This window comes from Periplaneta americana, chromosome 12 (genome assembly GCF_040183065.1).
Source record: "Periplaneta americana isolate PAMFEO1 chromosome 12, P.americana_PAMFEO1_priV1, whole genome shotgun sequence".
NCBI lineage: Eukaryota > Metazoa > Arthropoda > Insecta > Blattodea > Blattidae > Periplaneta > Periplaneta americana.
The window spans coordinates 113864820-113891283 of record NC_091128.1 but is presented as its reverse complement, the minus strand read 5'-3'; the positions used below and the strand labels follow the sequence as shown (position 1 = coordinate 113891283).

At 35.4% G+C, this 26464-nt stretch overlaps 1 protein-coding gene across 1 annotated transcript in view; it reads left to right on the top strand.

Moving 5' to 3' along the window:
- The window catches only part of LOC138710838 (DDB1- and CUL4-associated factor 6-like), a 49766-nt gene that overhangs the window by 10168 nt on the left and 13134 nt on the right, over nucleotides 1–26464 (top strand). The window contains exons 2-10 of the mRNA XM_069841984.1: nucleotides 625–779; nucleotides 889–1006; nucleotides 3112–3290; nucleotides 3386–3521; nucleotides 7084–7244; nucleotides 8418–8595; nucleotides 13656–14337; nucleotides 22227–22354; nucleotides 24957–25088. Coding sequence (XP_069698085.1) covers nucleotides 625–779; nucleotides 889–1006; nucleotides 3112–3290; nucleotides 3386–3521; nucleotides 7084–7244; nucleotides 8418–8595; nucleotides 13656–14337; nucleotides 22227–22354; nucleotides 24957–25088 — 1869 coding nt within the window. The remainder of the gene's footprint in view (nucleotides 1–624; nucleotides 780–888; nucleotides 1007–3111; nucleotides 3291–3385; nucleotides 3522–7083; nucleotides 7245–8417; nucleotides 8596–13655; nucleotides 14338–22226; nucleotides 22355–24956; nucleotides 25089–26464) is intronic.

The window sequence follows — 26464 nt, the reverse complement described above, 5'->3', positions numbered from 1 at the left end:
GTGAATACCTATCTCACCATTGCACAACATTACTGTACACACTAATGGAACCTCACTCACGACTGGACAATACAACTGTCCTACTCAATGAAATCTCATACCTACTGTGAAAAGAGCCCCGTGCTTTCATAGAGGGGCGTGTACTGCCAACTGACCGAGCAATGTTTTTCGGGACTTCTAAACAGCCTGCACTGTATTTCACACAAGATTTCATAGAACATTCTAGAAATATAAGTTGTACCAAATTTCCCATTTTTGTGGATGGTAAGCCTAGTAAATTACGAAGAAATATTGGAAGAGAAACGATACCGGTAGTGCCTTTGTTGACCACAAATTGCATCTTGAATTCACCAAAATCTTAATCTAGAGTTCTGACGCACTGTTTATTTACCAAGGAAAGCTTACCTAATCCATTCGATTAGGCCTATCTGAATATTAATGCTAGTGCTAGTTCCAATTTTCCTCATCTCTGTTAAATGCGTAAAAAAAAAAAAAACCCTGCTCCATATTAGAGCATATTCAGATATTCAGACTTGATTTGTTCATATATTTAATTCATGCTTCTAGCTTTAAATTGCTTAAGCTAGTTGGTTTAACATTTAAATTGGACTTTATATATTACAGGTAGTTTGGATTTGATACAGCGACTCTGCTTATTAAAAAAGCTTCCAGTTCATAATGGTTGTGTCAACTCAATTTGTTGGAATGAAACTGGAGAATACATCCTTTCTGGATCAGATGACCAACACTTAGTTGTTACCCATGGATATAACTTTAAGGTAATTGCTTATGATGCTGAAATGTTTGTAATAACTGTTAATTAGCAAGCTTTCTTTTCTGTATTGTGACTTAGAATTTGAAACTAAATTTGTTTCTTTTCTTCCATAGGTATTGACCAATTATAAAACAAGTCATCGTGCCAATATCTTCAGTGCCAAATTTTTGCCTAATAGTGGTGACAATAACATCATATCTTGTTCAGGGGATGGAATCATCTTATATACTGGTTAGTTATTTAAGTATTTTACGTTGTATTAACTTTTGTAAATGTTTGTGTATTTGCTAATATTTATTGATGATTTTTATTTAGATATGCAATACTGGTTTAACAGAGCAAAATATTGAATATCTGAAACAAGATTAACAGCAAAAAATCATCAAGATTATTAAGTTAAATTTAAATATTATTAGACATTTATCATCTCTGTATTTACATTTAGGAAAGTGCAGTCTTAAGCAAGTTGCAGAGGAAGTCGGTTCGCTTTGTGCAAGTCAGAGATAGTAATGTGTAGCGGAGGCATCGGCCTATGTTAAACTGGTGAATAAGTGTGCGATAATAGTGAAATGGAGGACAGTGCGTAACTACAGAATTAAATGTTGACTGTACAATTTAACATGTGTATTCCCTACCAAATAAAATAAGAGATAGTAAACATTATAGGCATATAAATAATTTATTTAAGAAAGCTCGTATAGGAAAACGTAAATAGCTTATTTTAGCTTAGCTGGCTCATGTGGTATCTCTATTAAAGAAACACAGTTTCACACTGAAAGGCAAGAAAATAAAAACATATGGAAATGTATGAAGAACCAAGGACTTCAACATGAAAATAGGGTAGAAGCTATAAAAACACACACAAAAGCAGACATGCACTTATTTTACAATCACATGTTCAACAAATGTCTAGTTCAGCTCTGACTGGTCCCATTTTAGTGATAACTGTGATGATAAGATAGCAGTGGTCATCATGTTGGCAATGATGATGATTTTCTGGTTTATGATGATGCTTGTCATTATATTATACGTTTTATAGTCTATTCCTTACGTGGTAAGCTTAACTTATTGCATGATGTTGAAAGTAGTTGCAGCATAGAATATTTCTGATTGATCCTTTTTGTACAGTCTGTAAAAGTCTCATCTCTGGTTTGAAACAAAACTTGCAATGTAGTTGTAGAACATGAGATAATATAGGCCAGGGATGTCAAAACACCTGAATTACGTGCTCATACTACAAGCAATAGAAATGCAACAAGGCTCACTTATCAGCAAGATTAAGTACAATCATCGCTCTTAAGGAAATGTTATGCAGGTTCTTGAGTGTAGGCAGTGCAGGCGTTTTGACATCCCTGATATAGGCTTCTTTATTTATTTCAAATTCTTTTTGAAATGAAGAAATCGTTCAGAAATATTTGTTGTTGCTACTGCTTATCTCTTGGTTAGTTAAATTAATATTTGCATGACATTAAATTTCTGTATTTTTTCTTATGTCTTATTAACTGGGCTCAGAGATAGTTAAATATTATAATGGTTTTGGAACTGGAGTTATAGTTGTGGAATCGAAATTGAAGCATTTATGAATAGAGTTGCAATCTGAATTAAAAATGATCAGATCAATTTTGATTCCAAGCTAAAAAAAAATTTTTTATAGAAGTACTGTTGTAACACTTCTGCTGCTGTATGAGTCGCAGGTGCCTAATACTTAGGAGATAATGCTTTGTACCTTTGGTTTCAATAGTTCAAGAAGTGATTTCTGCTGTAGCGTACAACAGCCAATAGGTTTTAAATGTGTAAGGTAACTTGTTTATTCACGTAGTGGTAATGAAATGTCTTACGTTACTATTTACAAACCTAGGGGATTTACCAATTATTTTTAATACGTAATGAACTTTTTTTGAAAGAATCAAAACTGAAGTCAATGTCTAAAGTTTTGTATACCAACTTCGCGGTGCTGATATGTTTGAACACTTCTGTTTTCTTGACTTAGCAACACTGAATTTGTACAGAAGTATCGAGTGTGGGTACTTTTTGAAAAGCTCTTAATGAGCACTATTCAAAAATAAAAAAAATATATTGGGTGTTCCATTTAAAATAAGAGAGTTGGAGTTACTTCCGGTTAAACCGGAAGTAGAAAAAATTCGGTAATACCATTATTGAGTTCTTAGTATATGGTTATCCTCACATACCAAGTTTCATATCACTGAACCATATGCTTCAAAAGTTATTTAGGTGGTGCGGGACTTTTAACTAGGCCTAATCCTGTATATCAGATAACTGAGCCACTGATAATTTAATAGTTGAGCAAATAACTATTTGCATTGTTTTATTTTCAGATCTCATGAGGAAGGAAGAAACTTATTATAATCAGTTTAACTGCCACTCAGGCACGACATATGAAGTAATTACCATTCCTAATGATCCCCATTCATTCCTAAGTTGTGGTGAAGATGGAACAGTTCGGTGGTTTGACTTGCGTATGAAAGACAAATGCAACAAACCACAATGCAAGGAGGTTGGTATAAATATGGCTGAATCTATATAAAGTGTAAGTAATGTTAGAAAAAGAGTGATTAGTTACTGATATCTGCTTATATTTCTATGTTTCAGGATGTCATGATCACATGCCAGCGTGCTGTGACAGCTCTATCTGTAAACCCAGTTGCACCATACCAACTTGCAATAGGGTGCTCAGATAGTACTGTTCGGATGTTTGACAGACGTATGTTAGGAACAAAGGCCTCAGGTATTAGTGTATTTGTAATTTGAATTTTAAATTAAATATTATAATTAATATCTAATTCAAATTTTAAATTATACTCTGTGATCAGTTGAGGCTGTGTCTGTAGCACAGCATATTATTTTAGTTGACATGTGAGCTCATTTCTTCCTTTTACAACTGGTCACAGTAACAAATGTATTATTCGCATAAATTTATCCAAAACGGTGTTGAAATTGTCTTCCTCCCTTTTGACATCAGCTTAGAAAGGTTTCCATTACTTTGCAATTTACATTGTGATGTGGAAGCTATTACTTGTCTGATATCGTTTTTCAGTTCGTCTAAGTTGTGTGGGTGTGTTTTGTACACTTTTTCTTTCATTGTGTAATAGTCACAGGGGCTTGATAGATGATATCACATAGCTAAGTCATGATTTCTACAGGAAAGTGACTATTTGTACTTCAACAACCATTCCTATAAATGGTAACCGTAATAAGTCTCGGTGCAATCCTTTGAACCCCTCCTCTGTAAAAAAGAGTCTAGTGCTTGTTGTATGGAAGTCACACATTTGTTGTCGGTCCATCTTCCAAGCATGTTAGGTATGGCCTGTAAAGAAATATTGGCAACATGTGCTGTTGCAAAATTCTGTTGAAAGAAGCTTAAATTACACTCCCTTTCTTTCAGTTAATTGAAAAAAGGCTGCAAAATCAAGGAACTATACCTACAGTACGATTATTTAGTCCTGACAGTCGCCGGAGATGTGTGCCTGGATCAGGCAAGTCCATTTAGCTAAGCCAAGGGGTGTTTGGGTTAATCACTCTCTTGCCTTCGAAGCGATTGGATGTCATGCGTGCTGTAGAGCGGTGTGTTTTAGTACAATTAAGCAGTACTACATTCCTTTACTGACTGCTCGCCCTTATCTCTACTCCGGAGCTCTCCCCGCTACTCCTATTACTTTGCTTCTTTCGCGTCGCTGTGCTGTCAGGACTAAATAATCGGCCTGTACCTATGTTTATTATCTACTAAAAAAATGATCCTATAATTCTTTTGCAACTAATGGCACACCAAACACCAATTTTCTGGTTGTAAATGGGCTCTTCATCACCTACAAAATTCTCCTAGATAATTTCATTAGTCATTGCCAGAAATGCTTGGAATATGAAGGAAATCAGTTTCAACATTTCCTTAGATGACACGGGTGAATACATGCCTTTAAATTATTTATTTATTTTTTTTGTAATATATTATTAGCCAGTGCTTTGAGTATTGAAATTGCAGTTTGCTAAAGCATGAACTCGTGTTGTTGTACGGTTGTGAGTACAGGCTGCATGGACCATGCAGCCCAGTGCATAGCACAGGAAACTCATAATTTGTCCACTCAGTAATATATTATAATAATAATAATTCATTTGCGTCATCATCATTATTTCTGCTGTTTTGGGCTCTATTCTTATTCCATCTTGTTCTAAGTACCATCTTAATATCAGATGCTTCATATTTTCATATGAAATTGCATTCCACAATAGTATGGTATACTTTTTTCTATAGTATCAATATGTTGGGGCATGTGGTGGCTTTGCTGTAAAGCCATAACATTTGCAAACCAGAAGGTCGTGGGTTCTATTCCAAATGAGATCATGAATTTTTCCATTGATTTAATCCTTCCAGTCGCACAATGCCTCTGGGGTCTACTCAGCCTCTAACAAAGATTAGTACCTGGGGCATTTCCTTGGGAGTAAAGGCGGCGAGCACGTAGGACTGATATCCCTACTGCCATTAAATGCTGATTATTGGTGAAGATGGGAGTCTTAACTCTCACCACCCTCTTAGTCGACTTGGCCTGCTATGGGTTTGACTTTAATTACCAGTACATTATTGTTATTTTGTAAGATGCAGGAACTATGTGAACTAGTTCCAAATTGTGTTGTATATCTGGTGGGTTTGAGTCACATGTAACCTGCAGCTTCAAAGTGTATTTTAATTACATTTTCTTTATTTCTGCCTATTGTAGTGCAGGTATGCCATACCAGTCTATACCATTAGAAAAAAACACTATTGAGTGATACTGGTATCTTTATAGTTAATAGAAATGAATTGGGTTTTGTGGCCTAAACATTAAGTATGATGGTGATGATGACTATTATTATTATTATTATTATTATTATTATTATTATTATTATTATTATTATTATGGTGGTAGTGCTGTTGTGAAATACAGGCCTTTTATTCTAAATCTTGTTTTAATATTAACTTTTTTTTCAGCTGAAACCTACTGGAATGACATTCTGAAATGTTTCCTTCAAAATTAATCCACTGAGTGACATTAGATAATCTTATGAAGATAATTACAACCAAAATGGAATTTTATTGATGGATTTTATATAAAACATAGTAGTAGCTGATTAAACCCATTAAGTTGCTCGTAGGTGCTCTTTTTCAACTTTCTTTGGTGAACGTGCCAAACAGGATATATTCCTCAATTATTTTGTTAAAAAAGTAGTATTATTTCTCAGTATGTTTAGAATTTCATAGTATTGATATTCTTGTAATTTCTGTATATATATTTTCGTGTGTATTGTAATAAAAGGCTTATCTAAAATATCTCGGCACACATACTATACAGTTTTAAAAATTATTTTAAGTTCTGATTACATTTCACTAGATACAGATGGGGGGAGGTGGGGGGGGGGGAATTGTTCTATTTTAACAATGATTTGCCCTGGAGTTACATGTACACATTTTTCCTTTTATCATTCTGTTGGCAGAGACACAACAAATTATGATGGTGAAATAGAGGCTATACACATTGCTCTCCGACAATTATTAAATCTTCCCTTAAATAAATATAACAAGATAGTAATTCTTTCAGATTCTAAAGCTGCAATTCAGGGAATATGTTCAAATGCTACAAAGAAGTCAACAAAAATAAGGGAATGCTACAAAATGTTGACACAACTCCAAAAAGTTAATAAGATTGTCCGTCTCCAATGGATTCCAGCACACTATGGAGTCATGGGGAATGAAACCGCAGACACACTTGCCAAGAAAGGCACAACAATAAAACAAAAATCTAAATTTAATTTCTCATATTCCTCAATAAAACGCTTGATCACTACAAAATTTTCTCATTCATACCTATAAGAAATAGAATCTAATGCTAAAGACAAAAAATGGATTACACTACTTTCCAACCCAGATATAATCCCCCAGAGACCAAGGAAAACAGCAGTTGCAGCCTTCAGACTATTGACAAATCATGACTGTCTAGCAAGTCATCTCTACAGAATAGGTATCTCAGCTTCACCAATATGTGTCCTGTGTAACGATCCAGCAGAAATGAATGAAGACCACTTGAAGACCTGTGAAGCATTAAGATCAGAAGAAACTACAGTTCAAAAGTATTGGAAAGCACAACTGCTAATGGCTTCATTGCCAAATGCAAGGCACTAGACAACAACAACAACAACATTGATTTGCCTGTTCTTAAATTACTGTACTCTGTTCATATATGGTTTCATTTTATCCTTCACTTTATAGTCCGTGTAACATTAAACAAATATGAGAAAGTTTTACTATATAATGTCTTCAGGTGGGGCATTGGCTGGAGGAACATTGCGTCCACTTTGCTCATTCACTGTACCCAGCTTTGAAGATAGATCATATCGAATAACGTCTCTCACGTTCAGTCCAGAAGGAGAAGAGATACTAGTAAGCTATTCATCAGACCATCTCTACTTGTTTAGTGTTAAGGTAAGAAAATTATCGTACTACTGTTATGAACGGTAAAATATAGGCTGTAATAACCTTTGTGCTTTTCAAATGCATTAAATTGCTTTATTGCTGATCAATTTTGATGTGAGTAGTGATAATAATGATAATGGCTCTTTCAATTTATTATTATTATTATTATTAGTGTGTGTGTGTGTGTGTGTGTGCGTGCGTGCGTGCGTGCGTGCGTGCGTGCGTGCGTGTGTGTGTGTGTGTGTGTTTTTTTTTGCCTACCCACTTCACTTTGTGTGATTCGGGTTCCGCATACTGTAGATAGATGGCAGGACTGTGACCCATTTTCAAGTTGCACACTACTTTGGTGGGCCATGTTATGCATGATGTATAACTGTGAAGAGTTATGTCGTGTACTAGGGTGAGTGTGTTCGTGTAAGTGTAGTGTAGGAAATGGGTGAGGATGATGATGGTGACGAAGGGAGAAGGGGAAACCCGATGCTGGCACGTAGCCTACTCCTGTCAAAGAGCACCAAGGGGGATCATCACCACCATAATAATTGATTTTTTTTTTTTACTTTGTTATTTAACAACGCTGTATCAACTATAGAGTTATTTAGCGTCGATGGAATTGATGATAGATGATATTTGGCGAGATGAGGCCGAGGATTCGCCATAGATTACCTGACCTGATTGGGGAAAACTTCGAAAAAAACCGAACCAGGTAATCAGCCCAAGCAGGAATCGAACCCATGCCCAAGCGAAACTCCAGATCAACAGACAAACACACTGTCTGAGCTCGCTGATGGCTACCATTATTATTGTTATTATCATTATCATAATCAGTCAATGGAACAACAGAGAATGGAGATGGCTTATCAGATGTGATTAACATTGAAACAACTGATATATGGATAGATAATTATTATCATTATTGAAAAATGATTAGCAGAATTAAAATTGCCAGTAAGTTTCACCTGGAGCACTCTCGTTCAGGGAGAGGTTAGTCTTTTGTGTTGCAAATCTGCGATACAGATCCTGATTTTATTTTCCTGCTACTGGAAGAAGTTTGTCATCTCCTTTAAAAGTCTCTCTCCTTTGACTGGGTTTATGTACATGAACCTAGCATAGAGAGTGATTGACAAATTATTTTGTATTAGTTTAGATGTTGAATTTCATAGTGATTAAATGCGTTTGTTTTAGGATCATAGTAGCACTCAGCTCAAAGCTGGTTCTGAAGCCACCTCAGGTATGCAGCCAGAATCAGACAAGAAAGGATCTCAGAGTCAGCCTGCACCTGTTCGGAGACTGAGACTCAGAGGAGATTGGTCAGATACTGGACCTGATGCTCGGCCAGAGAGAGAGGGAGGTCGGAGAGGAGGTTAGATATATGTACTTTTATAATTCTTTTGTTCTAAGGCATTTTAAAGATAGTGTCCATAAAAATGCTGTATTATGGTGACAAACACTACTACAGTCAGTTTAGTGTAGTAAATATACAGTGAAATCTCAGTATAACAAACATCAGAAAATAATATTTATACTTTATTTTGAAAAGTACGTTATAACAAAAAGAGAAAGTTTTATCCAAACAAAACTGTTCTGATTCTACATTAGATAATGCAGAGTTATTCCACAACATATCTTATGTACTGCAGCTGTGTTCACAATCCATGTAAGATTCAACAAACTAAAGAAAGCCTCTGCGTATATACAAAAGTATACGTCCCAGAAAAGAGGCAGTGCTCATAAGACATACAACAAAACAAAACTAATTTTATTACCTCAACTAGTCCTTCTCTTGTGAACCAGGTCGCTTGGCCTCATATGCATTGCCTCCTTTCTGGGACTTAGGGGCCTTTAAAAATATCTGTACTACAAAGCTTTTTTCTAAGATTTTACGATCGATAAAATTTGAAGTAGTTGTTAACTTAATTTTGTTTGTTTTTCTAATAGTTTATCTTCTACAAACTGTTGGAGTGGTTCACTCAAGACTTGAAAATCAATAATTTCTGCTAGAAACAATGTAGGACAAAGATCATAATTGCATGCAAGATGCTGTACTTTACATATAACATGAAGTTCTCAGCCATCATGTTTGACAATAATAATAATAATAATAATAATAATAATAATAATAATAATAATAATAATAATAATAATTTACTTACAAATGGCTTTTAAGGAACCCGAAGGTTCATTGCTGCCCTCACATAAGCCTGCCATCGGTCCCTATCCTGTGCAAGATTAATCCAGTCTCTGTCATATCCCACCTCCCTCAAATCCATTTTAACATTATCCTCCCATCTACATCTCGGCTTCCCCAAAGGTCTTTTTCTCTCCGGTCTCCCAACTAACACACTATATGCATTTCTGGATTCGCCCATACGTGCTACATGCCCTGCCCATTTCAAACGTCTGGATTTAATGTTCCTAATTATGTCAGGCGAAGAATACAATGCGTGCAGTTCTGCGTTGTGTAACTTTCTCCATTCTCCTGTAACTTCATTCCGCTTAGCCCCAAATATTTCCCTAAGCACCTTATTCTCAAACACCCTTAACGTATGTTCCTCTCTCAGAGTGAGAGTCCAAGTTTCACAACCATACAGAACAACCGGTAATATAACTGTTTTATAAATTCTAACTTTCAGATTTTTTGACAGCAGACTAGATGATAAAAGCTTCTCAATAATAATGATAGTAATAATAATAATAATGGAGAATTAAGAGAAAGATTATCAGTAGCCAAGCGAGTAGAGCAACAAGTTAATATTACTAAATTCAATATTTTGAAATTAAAGGACGAGGAAGCTAAGCAAAATTATCAGGTCGAAATTTCGAATAGGTTTGCCACTTTAGAAAGTTCCGACGAAGTTGAGAAAGAATTAGATGTTAATAGCGTGTGGGAAAATATCAGAGATAGTATCAAAATTGCAGCTGAGCAGAGCATAGGTTATTATGAAACTAAGAAAAAGAAACCGTGGTTTGATGAAGATTGTTGCATGGTAGTAGAAAGAAGGAAACAGGCAAAATTGAAATTCTTACAGGATCCAGTTGAGGAGAAGAGAGATAATTATTTCAATGAAAGACGGGAAGCAAGTCGTACACTTAGGAATAAAAAGAGAGGTTACTTGAAGGAAAAACTGAATGAGGTAGAAACAAATAGTAAGAATAAAAACATTCGAGATTTATATAAGGGTATAAAGGAATTTAAGAACGGATATCAGCCAAGGGTAAATGTGATCAAGGATGAGAATGGTGACTTGCTTGCAGACTCTCCATCAATCCTAAACAGATGGAAAAACTATTTTGCGCAACTACTAAATGTACATAGGCCAAATAGAAATGATCGGGACGAAATTGAAATACAAACTGCTGAGCCATTTATACCCGAACCCACGCCTTCAGAAGTCGAAATTGCGATAGAAAATCTGAAAAAGTACAAGTCTCCAGGTATCGATCAAATTCCAGCAGAATTAATACAAGAGGGTGGGAGTGCATTACATAGCGAAATTTATAAACTTGTACTTGCTATATGGGAAAAGGAAATTGTACCAGAACAATGGAAGGAGTCCATAATTGTACCTATTTTTAAAAAGGGGGACAAAACCAACTGTGGTAACTTTCGAGGAATATCACTTTTGTTGACGTCGTACAAAATTTTGTCCAATATTCTTTTGAGAAGATTAACTCCGTACATAGATGAAATTATTGGGGATCATCAGTGCGGTTTTCGGCGTAATAGATCGACTATTGATCAGATTTTTTGTATTCGACAGATAATGGAGAAAAAATGGGAGTATAAGGGTACAGTACATCAGTTATTCATAGATTTCAAAAAGGCTTATGACTCGGTTAAGAGGGAAGTATTATATGATATTCTTATTGAATTTGGTATTCCCAAGAAACTAGTTCGATTAATTAAAATGTGTCTCAGTGAAACATACAGCAGAGTCCGTATAGGTCAGTTTCTATCTGATGCTTTTCCAATTCACTGCGGGCTAAAGCAGGGAGATGCACTATCACCTTTACTTTTTAACTTCGCTCTAGAATATGCCATTAGGAAAGTTCAGGATAACAGGCAGGGTTTGGAATGGAACGGGTTACATCAGCTTCTTGTCTATGCGGATGACGTGAATATGTTAGGAGAAAATCCACAAACGATTAGGGAAAACACGGAAATTTTACTTGAAGCAAGTAGAGCGATCGGTTTGGAAGTAAATCCCGAAAAGACAAAGTATATGATTATGTCTCGTGACCAGAATATTGTACGAAATGGAAATATAAAAATTGGAGATTTATCCTTCGAAGAGGTGGAAAAATTCAAATATCTTGGAGCAACAGTAACAAATATAAATGATACTCGGGAGGAAATTAAACGCAGAATAAATATGGGAAATGCCTGTTATTATTCGGTTGAGAAGCTCTTATCATCCAGTCTGCTGTCCAAAAATCTGAAAGTTAGAATTTATAAAACAGTTATATTACCGGTTCTTCTGTATGGTTGTGAAACTTGGACTCTCACTCTGAGAGAGGAACATAGGTTCAGGGTGTTTGAAAATAAGGTGCTAAGGAAAATATTTGGGGCTAAGCGGGATGAAGTTACAGGAGAATGGAGAAAGTTACACAACACAGAACTGCCCGCATTGTATTCTTCACCTGACATAATTAGGAACATTAAATCCAGACGTTTGAGATGGGCAGGACATGTAGCACGTATGGGCGAATCCAGAAATGCATATAGAGTGTTAGTTGGGAGACCGGAGGGAAAAAGACCTTTAGGGAGGCCGAGACGTAGATGGGAGGATAATATTAAAATGGATTTGAGGGAGGTGGGGTATGATGATAGAGACTGGATTAATCTTGCACAGGATAGGGACCGCTGGCGGGCTTATGTGAGGGCGGCAATGAACCTTCGGGTTCCTTAAAAGCCATTTGTAAGTAAGTAAGTAAATAATAATAATAATAATAGTAATAAAAAAACTGATAGGTTTACATATGATACATAAATTCTGCAACTATCAATAGATGAAATAAAGTTGCGGAAGTTAAAAAAATAGATAACAAATTCAAAAATTTTCGTACGTAATAATGAAATGATCACAAGTAATGATAAGGTAAAAATGAAATATCTTTGTATTATAATGTATGGGATTTTCGTAGGAGATTTAAATATGTAGCCTACATAAAACTGAAAAGTACACTAAACTGACAATACTGTAACTATATACAGTGGCGAAATTTTAGTTACTGATAGCAGTTTGTTACTAGCATATTAACAGTTGCTTTTTGCAAAATCACGAGATAAGCAGTAAGAAAAAATGTGTTAATAATTGCTTATACCCAGGTGACCACAAAAGTACTTGCATTTTCTCCCACTCACTTATTTATTAAATTGTAGAATGGCAAATACTTTAGTGGTCACCTGATGTGTTGGGGAGCGAGGTATGCTGTTAGGGGAAAAATGATGACAGGTTGGTATTTATTTCATTGATTTTATATTATACGTATAGAATGCATCATTTTCACCACTTTTTCACATATAGATGTTTGTTGATCACGAATTCAGAAGATTACACATCTTTCTGGTTAGAGGAATTTCAGAAGAAATGTTTAGAACTGTTCTCATGTTAAGTGATGGTTATAAAATTTGTGTCATTGGACATCGGAATTTTTCCTGTATGATTAATAAATCGAACTGTTATTCTTGCAGATACTGCATGGTGATTTCAATACTGATGCAGTAAATTTTCTAGAATTTCGTATTTTGGAATAAAACATCTTAGTCTGGACTTGTTCGGAATTTGTCAAACACAGATCAGTTGTATAGGTGACATAATTTACTACAGAATTTTAGGGCAGGATAATTAAGTTTTTGTGAATTTGCTGTAAGAACCCATTGATGCTCATTTAATTCGAATTTTGTTTATAATCCTGTCACTGTCATGTGGGTATGAATGTGAAAGAAGAAATTTGATTTGATACCTAATCTCTTGTAATTTCAGTACTGATCTACTAATATGCTGAAATTTAAGAGTATTTGATGAGTAGCACTTTTTATGATGATGATGATGATGATGATGATGATGATGATGATGATGATGATGATGATGTTAATATGAGGGAGGGAAAACAACTAAAGGCATGGGAATATGTGTCCTTACATGGGGATTTGGGGCTGACAGGAAGAAACTATATGAGCTCCAAGCCAATAGATCACTTGTTTCACTTTATGTGTTACCATTCCACAGTAAGAACCTAGAACAGTTTTGAAGAGGAAAAACTGAAGTATGGTTGTGAACTATTGACATTAGCACTGTTTAAGAAGTTTTAGATTCCAGTGAATCAGTTTCAGTTTTAGAACTTACAGTGGTCTGAACCGTGTGTAACTACGACTGTTAGATAATTTTGCACAAGTTGTGTTGCCAATTTTTGTTACAGAAATTGCACAGGCACGGCCTACACTTCATGCTACATTGATGCAGCGCATGACTGATGTTCTGTCAAGGATGCTAAATGATCCCGCAACACGTGCAGCACTGAGTGGAGGTGGTGAAGACTCTCTTGAAGGGGACGAAAATCAGGGAGCCGATGCTCAAGCAGTGCCATCACAGTCCACAGAGACCTTACCTCTCAACGACATATCAGTTGAGACTGCTTCCTCATCCCAGCCTTCCTCATCAAGTTCTATCTCTGTGCCACAGATCTCCTCTTTGTCTATCCATTCCACAATGCCTGAAGCAGTAGAATCCAGTAACGAAAATATTCCTTCCAGTGACAGTACCACTGCTGTTTCATATACCCAGAATATATCGAACGAACCTGAAGCAGCAGAAGAACTACCAGTCACAGAAAATAACAATGCTCTTGATCTTTCTCAAGTTCCACAGTTAAGTGTGTGTTCAATTGAACAGCCTATATCCAGTGACACTTTAGGTGAAAGTGAGAGAAATGAGACTGATAGTGAGTCAGTGTTACCTGAGCATAGTGTTCCTAGTCAACAACAAGACTGCAGTGAAAGTTCTAGATCTTCAGTGTTGATGCCGGACTCCGAGCTCGTTCATCATAATATCAGTAACTTGCAGGATCAGTTGTCCACTATGAGAGAGGGATTTATTGAAAGGTAACTTTTCTTTCATCTTAATCATTGTATGAAGTAGAGAGTAACAATATCTGTGGCCAGGAGGAATAAAGTCTTAAGTCAGTTTTTTGTGAAAATGAGATTTTTATATATTCTGAAAGCAGAAACAATTCTCTACAATCTGGTAAAACGGTTAAAGTCAAATAAGACTCCTGACTGGATTTATAGAGTGTTACCAAAGGTCCTACGTACTTTTTGAATCGAGCACACACAGAATGAAGGACTTAAGAATATTTAATACTTTATTCTTTACAAACATCACATGTTTACTTTTCATACTTCCCTTTTAAAAAGATCTAACTTGTATTTTAGCTATTTTATCACATACTGATGCCCTTTACTTTTAAAACTTTAAGCACCAGGTAAAGTCCTGTATTGTTTAAGATCTATTTTTGCATTCCTTATAATTTACATTTCCCATTTATTTTGACATGAAAAAGGTCTTATGTTTAAATGGTCCTTTCTTCTCAGTTTGGGTTGTAGTCTTAAAAAGGGCTTAAGTGCGGCTATTTTTGGAAATCAAGAAAATTGTTAAATGAGCAACATTGCCTATTTTAGAAGAAATCTAAATAAATAATATCCAGGAAAAACCTCTTAATTAAAAGAACGCTATAATTAACACCAATTTCAATCTTTCTACTACTCTCCTGAAAAATATAAAATTTTTACTTAAGACCTTTTTCCTCCCGGCCACATATTCTGATGCTGCAAATATGTTGTTGTTGTTGTTATCTAATGCCGGGCTTTGGCAACGAAGCCATTAGCGTTCTTGCTCTCCAATATTTCTCTGTGGTGGATCCATCAGGTAGAACTTCACAGGTTATGAGATGATCTTCAGGTGCTGCAAATATTTAATACGAGATTTTCACGGAAATACGTATTTTCGACATTTCTCATACTGTACTGAAAAAAATAATTTTGGAATGATATCTATCCATTCGTTGCACGTATGGGCGAATCCAGAAATGCATATAGAGTGTTAGTTGAGAGGCCGGAGGGAAAAAGACCTTTGGGGAGGCTGAGATGTAGATGGGAAGATAATATTAAAATGGATTTGAGGGAGGTGGGATAAGATGGTAGAGACTGGATTAATCTTGCTTGGTATAGGGACCAATGGCAGGCTTATGTGAGGACAGCAATGAACCTCCGGGTTCCTTAAAAGCCTGTATGTAAGTATCTATCCATTCATCTGTCTTTGTAGAATCATTCCTTCTAAACTTTTTGAACGAATTTTTATTCATATTCAATATCAACAAGTCAGTTTAATTAGCAAGTTGTGTATCATCATTTGTTGTACAATTAAATGATCATCAGGTAATCCCTTTTATTTTTTCCATGAGTTCACTTTTTTCACATTAGCTATATTTCAGAAAAGTGTGTTCAGATGTAACAACAATACAATATACAGTACTGTGTTCATAACTTGTGCTGTTAACCGACTGCCACTAAGAACTAAGCCTTTCCTTAGAAGCATTTTATAGTTTACCTCAATTTAAAACCCTATTTCTTGACATTCTTGCCATCAGAAAGTGCGAATGAATATCAAAACGAAACTAGGAATTCAGTGAAAAGTAACAGACTTTTTCACAAAGGTATAAGCAAGAGATTTAGCATATAAGGGAGTTGAATAAATAGCAGAAATTAACTGGCACGCATTTAAGTGTTAGATTAGATTATGTTGTTGTTTTCTAATGCCAGGCGTTTGACAATAAAGTCATTTGACCTCTTGCACTCCAATATTTTTCAAAGATATTATCATGGCCAGCCACTGAAGCACAGATTTTGAGGTGTTCCGAATCCATTTCTTGGTTTGATAGATTAGATTATAAATATATTTATAGATAGGATCGGGTGATAATTCCCTAACACTGAAACTTTGAAAGTCTAATGTATTATTTCCTATCTTCATTGGTTCTAGTTGAATAGATCTTTACTCCATATTAGATTCAGGAGATTATTTTAATGAAAATGCTACTTAGGGTTAATAGCTCCTAGGAGTTCATACCTCCTCCTGACTATTAATACTTCACATTTGAAAATTCTGTGACAGACTGTTTCATCCTCTCTTCCACAAAGTGTGCAAAGGGGTTTTCTTCAAGGATTCCCATCATATGCAGGGTAATTGTAGTCTTGAGAAAACATCTGCACACAATGGGAATCAAGAAGTCTACTGGGGACTTACTGCAGTTCTCATTTGGAGTCTGTTTATAATCTTAGGAGTTCTACTGTAAGTGATAAAGTGAACTTATTTATCAGTCTTTTACTGTGGCGTTTTTTTTTCCACATGTATCCAATGCTGATGGTGGTTATTTTAAACCAGTCATCAATGGATTTACGAATTGTGGATATAGGAATGCCACATACTGATTCAGATCCAATAAATATTTCATCAGATCCTTTCTTTGCAAAGCTCTGCTTGCTCATTCTCTATTACTTGCTTATGCCCTGGAATCCACCCAATTGCTCCTTTGTTGTGTTCTGCCAGCTTTTGTAAGGTTTTGTAGGCAATTCCAGACCAATCTGATAGTTTGCAAGTGCTTGAATTGCTGCCTGACTGTCCGAGAATATTCGTATGTTGTTACTACAATAACCTTTACATAGATTCTCCTGAATGCAGGTTTTATTAGCGTGTATTTCAGCCTGAAATACTGTGGTATTGCTACCCAGGGCTACAGAAATGTCACACTGTGAGGCTTCCCCATGAATTCCGTCTTCTGATCCTCTATCAGTCTTGGCGCCATCTGTATACCACCAGATTTGGGCCCTTGAAGAACAGAGGCTTTTTTCTTGCTTGCATTCAAGTGATATTTTGAATGGCTTGCCAGAAGATAGTACCGTAGTTTCCCCTAACTATGGTCCACATTTGTCACATTTTTCTTTGTATATTCAATAATATCCATCCAGATTAAGTGAAATTTTGGCTTCGGACGCTTGTAAGTGTATATTAAATAAATATTGACATATGTGTTTGAAATTATTTAATTACAAGTGTTGAAAAAATAATAAGTATTGGTACATAGTTGTATTCTGAGTTGCCCAACTATGGTCCACTCATATATTCATGCTTGAAAGCATGAATGGACTATAGCTGGATCTGTAATTATTCGTAAATCAATAAATCGAGTTTCTAATTTAAGGGTAGAAACATAATCTAGCACAGAAATATTAAAAATAAATGAAAAGTATATAGATTCTTCTTATTAGTACACATTGCATAAACACACAATAAACAAGTGAAATCTGAAAGTCATTTTCCTCCAATAATGAACAACTACACTCGCCGGCAAAACTACCGGGCCACCTAAAGCTTCTCAATTTTTTTATGAGGTGAGAATCAGAAAATCCATTATGAAATGAAGAAAACATTGCTTCCCAGAAAAAAAAAAAAACTCTTTTATTGTCTCTTGTGCTATTATTTCCAATGCCAAACAATGGATATAATTAAAAGGTGTAAAAACTTACAAATTCTTTCAATTTTCTTCCAAATGTTAAACTGATTTTGTGGCCACCCAGATGTTACTATAGCGGATATTGCCTCCCCTCAGTAATTGCCACTTCTTACTATACATGAAACAACAACTCCATTGTTCTTCACTTCCAAAATTTTCCCTGGCCATAATTCCTCCTCATAAGTAACTATCATATAACTATGTGCCTTTAGCATTATTTTAACAGATTTCGTCTTCTTTTCCATATCTGACTCACTGTCTGTAAATATGGAGAGTACACCGGAAACATCATAATCTGTATCCAATTCAATTTCATCGCTCTCATAGTCACTTACAGGGACGGTTGTGATCCTTCTACCCTGAAGTTTTCGTTTTACCGGACCTTAATTCGTGCTAGTACCATTGATGCTGGAACAGCCTGCTTCTTTATTTACTGGACTATAATGTTAAATGGTGTTTTAGAATATACTGAGATACCGTATTTGCAGAAGTAAATAATCAAATTGTTCACATTTCATTAAAACAAATATTTCAAAATGAAATACAACTATGGTCCACGAAAAATTGTGGTACATAATTGAGGACCGACTTCTAGCCTTGAGGTTAAACATTTTTCACGCAGAGTCCTTAACCTCTGCCAGTCTAATTATTATGTGAAAGTAAACACTACATAGCCAGGTTTAATTGTACAAACAATCATATATCTATAATTTACCAGTTCTACAGAGGAGAGCTTAATAAAACAGACAAACACAAACTGAATGATTTCGTGTCTTCACACATTCAATAGAACGATGCACGCTGACCTTGTTAAGCATCCATATTATTGCCACGTGTAATGGTAGATAGAAGCATCTATGGGGAACGTAATTCCATCATAGTGGCACCTTAAATGGCAAACACCGAACTCTTGGGTGACTAAGTAGTACATCATGCGTTTTGGACCATAGTTGGGTGCCTGGACCATAGTTGTGGGAAATTACGGTATATGGGAGCCATGTAGTCATGTTGGTTGGTTTACAATGTGCAGTTTTGGCATTTAAGCCATTTGCAGTCTAGCTCTCCAATATTTGGTGGCAGTGTAGATTTCAGTCAAGAGGAAGCAAGCGAAGTAAGATTTCCATAGCAGCTGTGGAGATGCTTCTCATTGTCCTCGTTGTTATGCACAGACAAGCATACCTCTGATTCTTCGAGATGATTTTGGCCACTACACTACAGAGCCAAAACATTTGTTATTATTCCAAGTATTTTCATAGAGTGTAATGTAATGTTAATTCAGTCAGGTGCCTATCCTGCACAATTCTGAATAGCATACAGATAGGTAACAGTTGTTGCATTATAGTGAGAACTTTAAACTGCTGTGTAGTGTACTTTGTATTTGAAAATCAGGTATAGTACAGATTACAATACTGCAAGACATTCCATTTGCCCACTCGAGTTACTTTGAGTCTCCCAGCCTTGAGCCTAATATGGTCAAACATACCGTGCTTGTAACGGACATGTTTACAAGTAGTTGGCATATCTTACCGCCATACTCAAAGCTACCCCAATATTGGTCTCTTACACTGTCATTCTAAAATTCTAGTTGTATTCAGTAGAACTTCATTAGTTAAGTTTGAGTGATTATAGAAGTTCAACATAAAAATAAATAGATTCCATAATATATCCGGAACAGTAAGAGAACATTGAAAATTAAAACATTAAGAACAACTCAATTAAAATTTTACAAACCAATGGTAGTACCCATGTTAACGTATGCCTGCGAGAATTGGACACTTCATAGGTCAGGTAGAAGAAACCTAGAGATAGCCAAAATGAAATTCTTACATTCCGTAGCGGGTTACACACTTTTAGATAAAAAACATAACAAGGAAATTAGAACACAATTAAAAATATATAATGTAAACGACAGAATAAGTCAAATAAAAACCAACTGGCTAGAACATGTAGAAAGAATGCCATATAATAGACTCCCACAGATTTTACTTCAGTATCAGCCTAAAGGTAGAAGAGTAGGACGTCCAATCACAAGATGGAGGGATTTGATCTCTTGATGTGGAAACAGGCCAAAGGCCTAATTCATGAGGTAGAAAAAGAAGAAGCTCAACTGATTAAATAAGCAACAGAAGTACAATATAGTGTTTTTTTTTTTTTAATCCAATGCCACCAGGTTGTCTTTCGACATTTCTGGTCTTCTCTCCTGGCCGTGGCTTAATTGTAACCCACTTCTGAGGTTGGGGCGCCTGGAAGGCGGAGTTACATTACCCCGATGATGTGATAGGATGATTATGATAATGTGGTGCCAGGAGAGGTCTTAAATCTAAACTTAACCTAAATTCCAGACCATGGACGAACACAGGAATAATTCCCTTTAAGGAAAAATTCCTGTGCTCTAACCGGGAATCGAACCCGGGACCTCATGAACTATAGCCAGAAGCTCTGACCACTAGACCATAAAACTCTACTCTTGCATGCCAGTGAACTAAGAAAAATTTCTTCATAATAGGGCATGGATTTTCTATATCTGCAGCCCATATTTTGCCCTCTTCCACTGCGATGTTATGTGCAATTCCTTGACTTGAGCCATTAGAATTATTAGTACAGTAGTCTCTTTTTATTTCTGATCGTCTTTTAGACATAGATGGTCATGATGTTTGATATTTTACAAAGAGACAATGTCATTATTGCCATTGCCATGGAAATGCGATACAAGATGCCAGTCATACGTGGAACCTAATTCACACAAGTGCAAGCTTTTACTTACGTGTGAAACAGAAAAAAATTCAAGCATTTTAAATCTGCAGGAACTATGGAACAACAGGACGAAACTTCAAATTAAAATTCATACAACAATAATGAATGAATAGTATTAACAGAACTTCAAAGTTACATAATTACACAGTGTAAGGTGAGACCATTCCATGATTTCAATAATAAAATTATATGTTCTGTATATGAGAGGTTCACAACCAGAGTGGACCAAGTCCTTCTGGAATAATTTTGAGAAATTGAGTCTTGAAGTTCCTGGCTCACGCTTAGCAACCTTCACCTTCCATAGGAGATGCTGCTCTCTGTGGAGTAACAAATGAGTTATGGACTTCGTTTGTTATGGCATTGAATAAATCTAAGTTTTCTTCATCCGACATAGTATTAATCCACAAACTGACCACTGGTGGACTTGGTCCATTCTGGTTGTGAGCCCCTCATATATCAACTGACACAGTTAATTACAACTGACATCAGTCAATTATTTGTAAATTATAATAGTACATTATGCAACGAGCCTATAATGATAGTAATCAAGAATCGAGTATGGATATTTATGAAACGAGCGCGTTTCATAATTTTCATACGAGCTTCTTAATTACCATTATAGGCGAGTTCCATACGACTTTTTATGCTCGACCATATTTCTAACTTGAAATTACCGGTATTCAGATGTACCAGTAATTTCAAGTTAGAAATACGGTCGAGCATAAAAAGTCGTATGAAACTCGCTTATAATGGTAATTAAGAAGCTCGTGCCATCTATTGTTTTCCACCAACAATTACAATTACACATCCCCTGAAATTCTTTGTGCAGTTCTTTCTAATGGCACCGGTATGAATTTCGTAATATGCATAGTTACAAACTTATAGCAGTTTATAGTTACGGACTGTTTCAATGAGGCTGGAATAAAATTACTGAGTAGTCCGAGACCAGCAAATTCTACTTAACTCACGAATTGCATATAATGTTTCTTTCACTCTCACATTTTACGCAATAAAAGAAAAATTTATTCATTTAGTATTGTTGGGAGAGTCGTCGGGTTTTGGGTATTCTTTTATTTGATGCTATGTTACTGTTGAATGAAAAACATTATTTTCACTTACTTCCCTAGAGAAGCAATGTGACTTAGGTCCCGTTGTCAATAGCAATCAACATTATCACGATAAAATCCATTTACTTTCCTAAAAACAAGCTAGTAACAGCATAGGCCTACTTACTTACGGCAGTGGGAGTAAAAAAAAAATTATGACATATATTATAGTAGTTTTACTCCTTGGATACGAGATATATAAGGAAATACAGTACCTACATTATGCCCGCGTGGACATTAGGGACTTATGACATCCCCACGGGGCTGTAAAGTTTGCCATGGTTACAAGCTATTGCTACGGTCTGTTTCTATGGACATACTGTACAAGGGAAAAGAGATCTTAAATTTAAATTAAGTACAGAGCATTTTTATGTATGATATTCAGTAAGTTCATTATTTCTTTAACATAGAGGTAATACATAGTACATATGTTTCATTGTTTTACAAATCCGTAAGTTATGTTATTCTCTGAAATAGTACTAATATAGAACAACTGTGTAATACATTTTTTAAAATTTGATGTAAATTGGGTCCCAGCTAAAGAGTCTTTAATGCATTTCAGGCATAGAAGTGAGCCAGCAGTTAGCTTAGTGTATTCAGACAAGAGTTCAACTGGTGCCAAAATCTCGCTGGGTCTTGGTGACGAAGTGAGCAGAGAGCTTCATGAAAGTAGCAACAGTAACCAACCAGGTAAATATTTAGGCCCATATGATTAACATTATCATTATTTCATTATCACTGATAACTTTACTGTGACTGATATGTAGTGTGTCTAATCATGATTAACTCAACTACTATCACCTTAAATATGATTAGGTTACATATTAACTTGACCAGGATAACTCAAGCTGTATTTTAATCTACAAAAGTTGTACAGGGTGGATTAACCGATTTTTAACATACAGTAGATTAATGTGGATTTGGTTGTTTAAATGTAAGTGAATAGAACTAATTTTGAGTTAATCTGTGTTGTGTTGAAGGTAAGCTGTGACATTTAACCTGTGTTGTGTGGAAGGTAAGCAGTGAAATTTGGAGTGAAAAATGAGAAATGATGAAACTTTTTCTCTGTGACTCACTAAAAAGAGCTAGACTGTAATAGACTTATAATAAAATTCTGTGAAGCAATATCATATATGGGGTGATTCAAAAGGTTGTGCACAAACTTAAGGAGCTTATAGAGGAGTCGAAATATAACAATTTTCGAATAGGAAGTTATGGTCTAGTAAGTAATCCTGAGTCAGTGCATGCTTGGGAATGTCAGGAACTACATTGCAGATGTAAGCTTACTTTGCAATGATGCACTGGGTTCGATACACTATGAAATGAAGAAGACATTCCTCTGCCACCATGTTTGAATGGTGTGAGGTACAAGGTCTTCATATGAGACGTTCTTCCAAAACTGTTAGAGAATGTACCACTTATCGTGCATCATCAGATGTGGATGCAACTAGATGAAACACCTGCACATTTTTCTCTTCAAGTACATGATATACTAAATGACACATATCCCCAGCGTTGGATCGGAAGGGAAGGTCCAGTTGATTGACCTCCCTGCCTCTTCATTTCTTCTTCTGGGGGCATATCAAAAGCCTCGTGTACGAGACACCAGCTTCCAACCAAGAAAAATTTCTCGCCAGGATACTTGCAGCATCTGATGAGGTTCGTGATAGAGTGCGCCAGAATTTCCTATGACGATGTTATGGCTGTATTGATTATGGTGGTCGCCATTTTGAACAACTTTTGTGAAAAAAAAGTGTTGCGTAAATATTATCTTTGCTTAACTTAAATGTGTGATTATCCATTATGTACTTCTTGACATTCCCAGACTTGTACTACTGACCCAGAATTACTTCCTAGATCATAAGTTCCTATTCTAAAGTAGTTATATTTCGATCCCTCTATAAGATCTTTAAGTTTGTGCGTAACCTTTTGAATCACGTAATTACAAGAAATAATAAAGACATAGTTATACTTATCTGTCTTGAAATAATTCGCATAATTAAATATGAGAAAAATTACGTTAATAGAACATAATTAATCTGTATTTTTCCCAGTGATTTCACTAAAATTAGGTTGTTTATGAAATTTTTCCACTAAGCACATTTGCCAGATTCTGGTCATTCTTGTGTGCCATTTGTACTTTTTTTCATCTAGCTTCAATCTTATGGACATAAATATATCCTGAGAGAAGGAAAGGTATAAGGCGGTAAAGAAAGATAAAACTTATGAGATTATTCTTGGGTGTATTTATTAAACAAGACTTATTATTGAATTCATTTCCGTGGCATATTAAACTTCATTTCTTTTTAGTCTTGTTCACAACTTTCTAACGACTGACTTAATGTTGCAAGTCTATATATAGTGTAAAAAAAAAAAAAAAAAAAAGAAAAAAAAAAGCCCACAAATGGAAATCGTCATACTGTAAATATAAGAGAAAAATAGAATGTTGAATGTTGACAAATATGGAGAATAATTATGGTATAACGAGTATTGATCAGAGTGTGTACACGGAATTGAACACGCAAGGTTGCTGAAATACTACTCGAGTCAAATACTATTCATTTGAATATAACAAAATTTAAAGTCCTCATGTGAGATACACACGCCAATTTTGGAATAAAATTTTTTTATATAGGTGTGCGAATAGAGTAACTTTTTTTGTGAGCTTGTGCGAAACTTATGACATGAATACCTATTATTGGAGAAAAATTCGTTCTGGCACCGGGAATCAAACCCAGGACCTCTCAGCTCTGTGTGCTGAGTGCTCTTTCCATCTGAGCTATACCAGGACCTGAACTTTCCTCGGCTGGCACCATGAATCGGGTCCCGATATAGCTTAGATGGAAAGAGCGCTCAGTATGCAGAGCTGAGAAGTCCTGGCTCGATTCCCAGTGCTGGAACGAATTTTTCTCCAATAATAGGTATCTGCAGTATGACTACTTATAGTCATTGATTATTCAATGAGGACGGCGAGGCCCCATATATGAATGAAGTATTTATGACATGAATATACTTAAACTGGACAGTTTATAAATGGAAATTGCATATCTTAGTTTTTGGGAATGTATGCTTTTTGGATGCAATTCATGAAACGAAAATTTGTCATTTTATTTGAGTGCATAGTAAATGAGTAAGTTATCTATGTCTTTTTAATGATAGTTCAGGAAAATAAACTACAAACTGTGGTGCATTTGCAATATGATAAAAGAAGAGAACTGATGCAAAATGCGTAAAACAAAAAAGAGAGACTCTTTGTCACCTTTGTAACACCATTTTCTTTTTTTTCTTATAGAGATAGGTTCAGGAGAGACTGTTCCTAGTTCATCACCAAAGCTCCAGAGTGAGATGGAGACATCTGATGCAGTAGCAGGACCTAGTCAGGATCTGTCTCCTAGCTCACAGGATGCAACCAACAGGTCCAGTGGTAGGCAGAGTTTTTGCCACGATTTCAAAATTGGAAAGGTTCCTGGCAGGGTCAGATTAAGGTGTGTTCTTTATGTGCTCAAGACATCCACCCTGTGCAAACATATTCTTAATTGATGTCATCCACCTCACTGAGATTCTTAGCTAAATACCAGGAAGAACGTTCACTGGAGAGTTATCACGCAAGTTCTGGATGTAATTTGTAGTAATGATCTATAGGTAGTATTTCACTTACGTATTTTAGAACAATTTTCAGGTTTTTCCATATTAGTATATATTGTTCTGCCTTAGCATAAATATCACAGCTATGGTTTTAGTTGTAATGATATCCCTTATGTTTGTCAAGTATGTCTCGAAGTCAGTATCTTAATTTTAACACTTGGGAAAAATGATGAAATGAAAAGGCATTGATTGAAAATTGTAGTACAATTGAACGAAACAAAACAAATTTAAGTTTTTTAGGTTATAACTCCTATTGTTGAAAGATGTTCGTATTGGATATAAAGAAATACATTTTAATTATATGTGTGATGCAATTGATAGAATTTTAAGAAATATAATCAAAATTTTATAAAACTTTATACTATTTGAAAATGAAACATGAACATTAAAATTTAAAGATAAATCGAGACTACAAACCTGAGAAATGAGATGTGTAAGAACTCTTGAAATCGATTAAATATTTACGAGTTAAAAGAAAAATGAAAAAATATATCTACACAGTATATAGTTCAGTTAATAGAAATAATTACTCAGATCCCATGCATCTAATATAGTATATCACATTTTCCAGAAAAAATGTTTTATGAATCTAAATATGTAAAATTAATGAAAGCTCTGCAAAATATTGAATAGAGCAAATATAACAAAGAAATTCAACAGAACACAGTAACTTGGTGCTAGCGCATTGAGCTTATAAGCCAGTGGGTTCGGATTTAAATCATGCTTCACCCTGAATTTGTAACTTGTGTTGGGCAAGCACATCGTCCAGGCAAATAGGGGTTTTACATCCCAGTAATTCTCCATCATTCATTACGAGTGTAATGTAGATTCACTTCCTGTGGTGCACTTTGGTTAGTCTATGTTCTTTGACACTAGTGACGATCTGTAAGCCTGTTGGCAGAGTGAGGGCCCTGCTAATAAAAAGGAAATTTAAATGTAGGCAGGGTATTAAATAATTTTAATTAATTAATAAATAGTTCATAAACATTTGGTGACATAATACTTGCATTTTAAGGATGATCAGAAAAGTAACAGTAATAATTTTTATGTACCATATCTTTAACACATGTTAATAACACTCGTCTTTCTGCTCAGATGAGAAACGTAGCCTATAGTTAATGAGAAAGCAGTAAGTTATAATTACAAGTTTTCAAT